At 41.7% G+C, this 1198-nt stretch overlaps 1 protein-coding gene across 1 annotated transcript; it reads right to left on the reverse strand.

The window, feature by feature from the left end:
- Positions 1-1189, reverse strand: LOC113745430 (proteasome subunit beta type-7-like; the record flags this gene model as incomplete). Its single annotated transcript, XM_027276974.1, has 4 exons — positions 1-361; positions 524-675; positions 893-951; positions 1033-1189. Coding segments are annotated over 4 exons (480 nt in total), but the record flags the coding sequence as incomplete, so codon positions are not given.
- Positions 1190-1198: the final 9 nt, after the last annotated feature.

A 1198-nucleotide genomic window follows, 5' to 3' on the forward strand; every position in this document is an offset into this window, starting at 1 on the left:
ATAAAAACACGTTACAGTCTTCCTGCTTGCTGTGGTCAGTGCCTCTGCAGTATCACAGAGTTTCTCAACTACTCCACATCACAGTGAAGCATAGCAGCGGAGTAGAAACCATGATGACAGTGTTAATAAAATGTCCGAGATATTTCACTGCTTATATTTGAATTCTAGTGAATAACAAATGTAATACGAATTAAAGACGTTCACTGATGAATGTTGTGGTATTCATGTGGTGTGATAGTGTGTAGTAGGTCAGGCTGTATCCATCTGCTGCACAGTCTCCTGTACAACCTCCAGCTTTAAGGGGACGACTTTCTCTGTCAGAACTGGTGTTGTACCTGGTCGATATCTGTATTTCATTTTCCTACGAGACAAAAAAGAAAGAAATAGATAAGCATTAAATAGTATTTAAAAAAAAGGTAAATGTTAAAGTAATGCACAGTCACACTGACAGTTACTCCCCTTCAAAGACCTACTAAAAGCTCTTTTAAGGATCTTGAATATAGTTATACTCATTGTGGCCTACCTGTTGTCTTTGTACTCTGACTCCTGGTACGGCCTGATGTAGTCCACTCCTTGTTTGGTGATGACACAGATGTCGATGTTGTTGCCTGAGCCGAGGTCACTCATGATGCCTGCGTGGATGGCATTACGCACAAGCTCCTTTGCCTTTTCCATCTGAGAGAGTTAAGAGAAATCAGGGAAACGATGGAGAGAACATGAAGGAGAAGACAGAGGCATTCATCGGTTTTAAAATCTGTCTACATAATCCACAGGCTTCTTTGCATAGCAGTGCTGCTACACTACACAGTGATTATTCAAAGATGTCCAAATGTAAGTGAAACATTTTCATGATCTAACTAAATGATCACAACTAGAGACTGAGGTAACGCACCTCTAGATCGGGTTTGAACCCGTCCTCTAGGATCCCAAGAGCAGCCAGATCACCAGATCCTGCATGGACACAAAGAGAAGTCAGATGAAATAGGTGCCAACGTGTATAGATTAATGCTGTACACATTATTATTTACATACCCATTGCAAGGTAAGGCACCTGATTTACACTTCCATATGGTCCCACTGTGTACAGGTGATTCCCAGTGCAATCTACTCCTCCCAGTATAAGATTAGCACCAATTTGACCGTGATACCTGAGGAGCACAGAGATCAAAACACAGGAAGCCTGATGAACACCATGTGT

The sequence above is a fragment of the Larimichthys crocea genome, unplaced genomic scaffold (genome assembly GCF_000972845.2).
Source record: "Larimichthys crocea isolate SSNF unplaced genomic scaffold, L_crocea_2.0 scaffold75221, whole genome shotgun sequence".
In the NCBI taxonomy this organism is placed as follows: Eukaryota; Metazoa; Chordata; class Actinopteri; family Sciaenidae; genus Larimichthys; species Larimichthys crocea.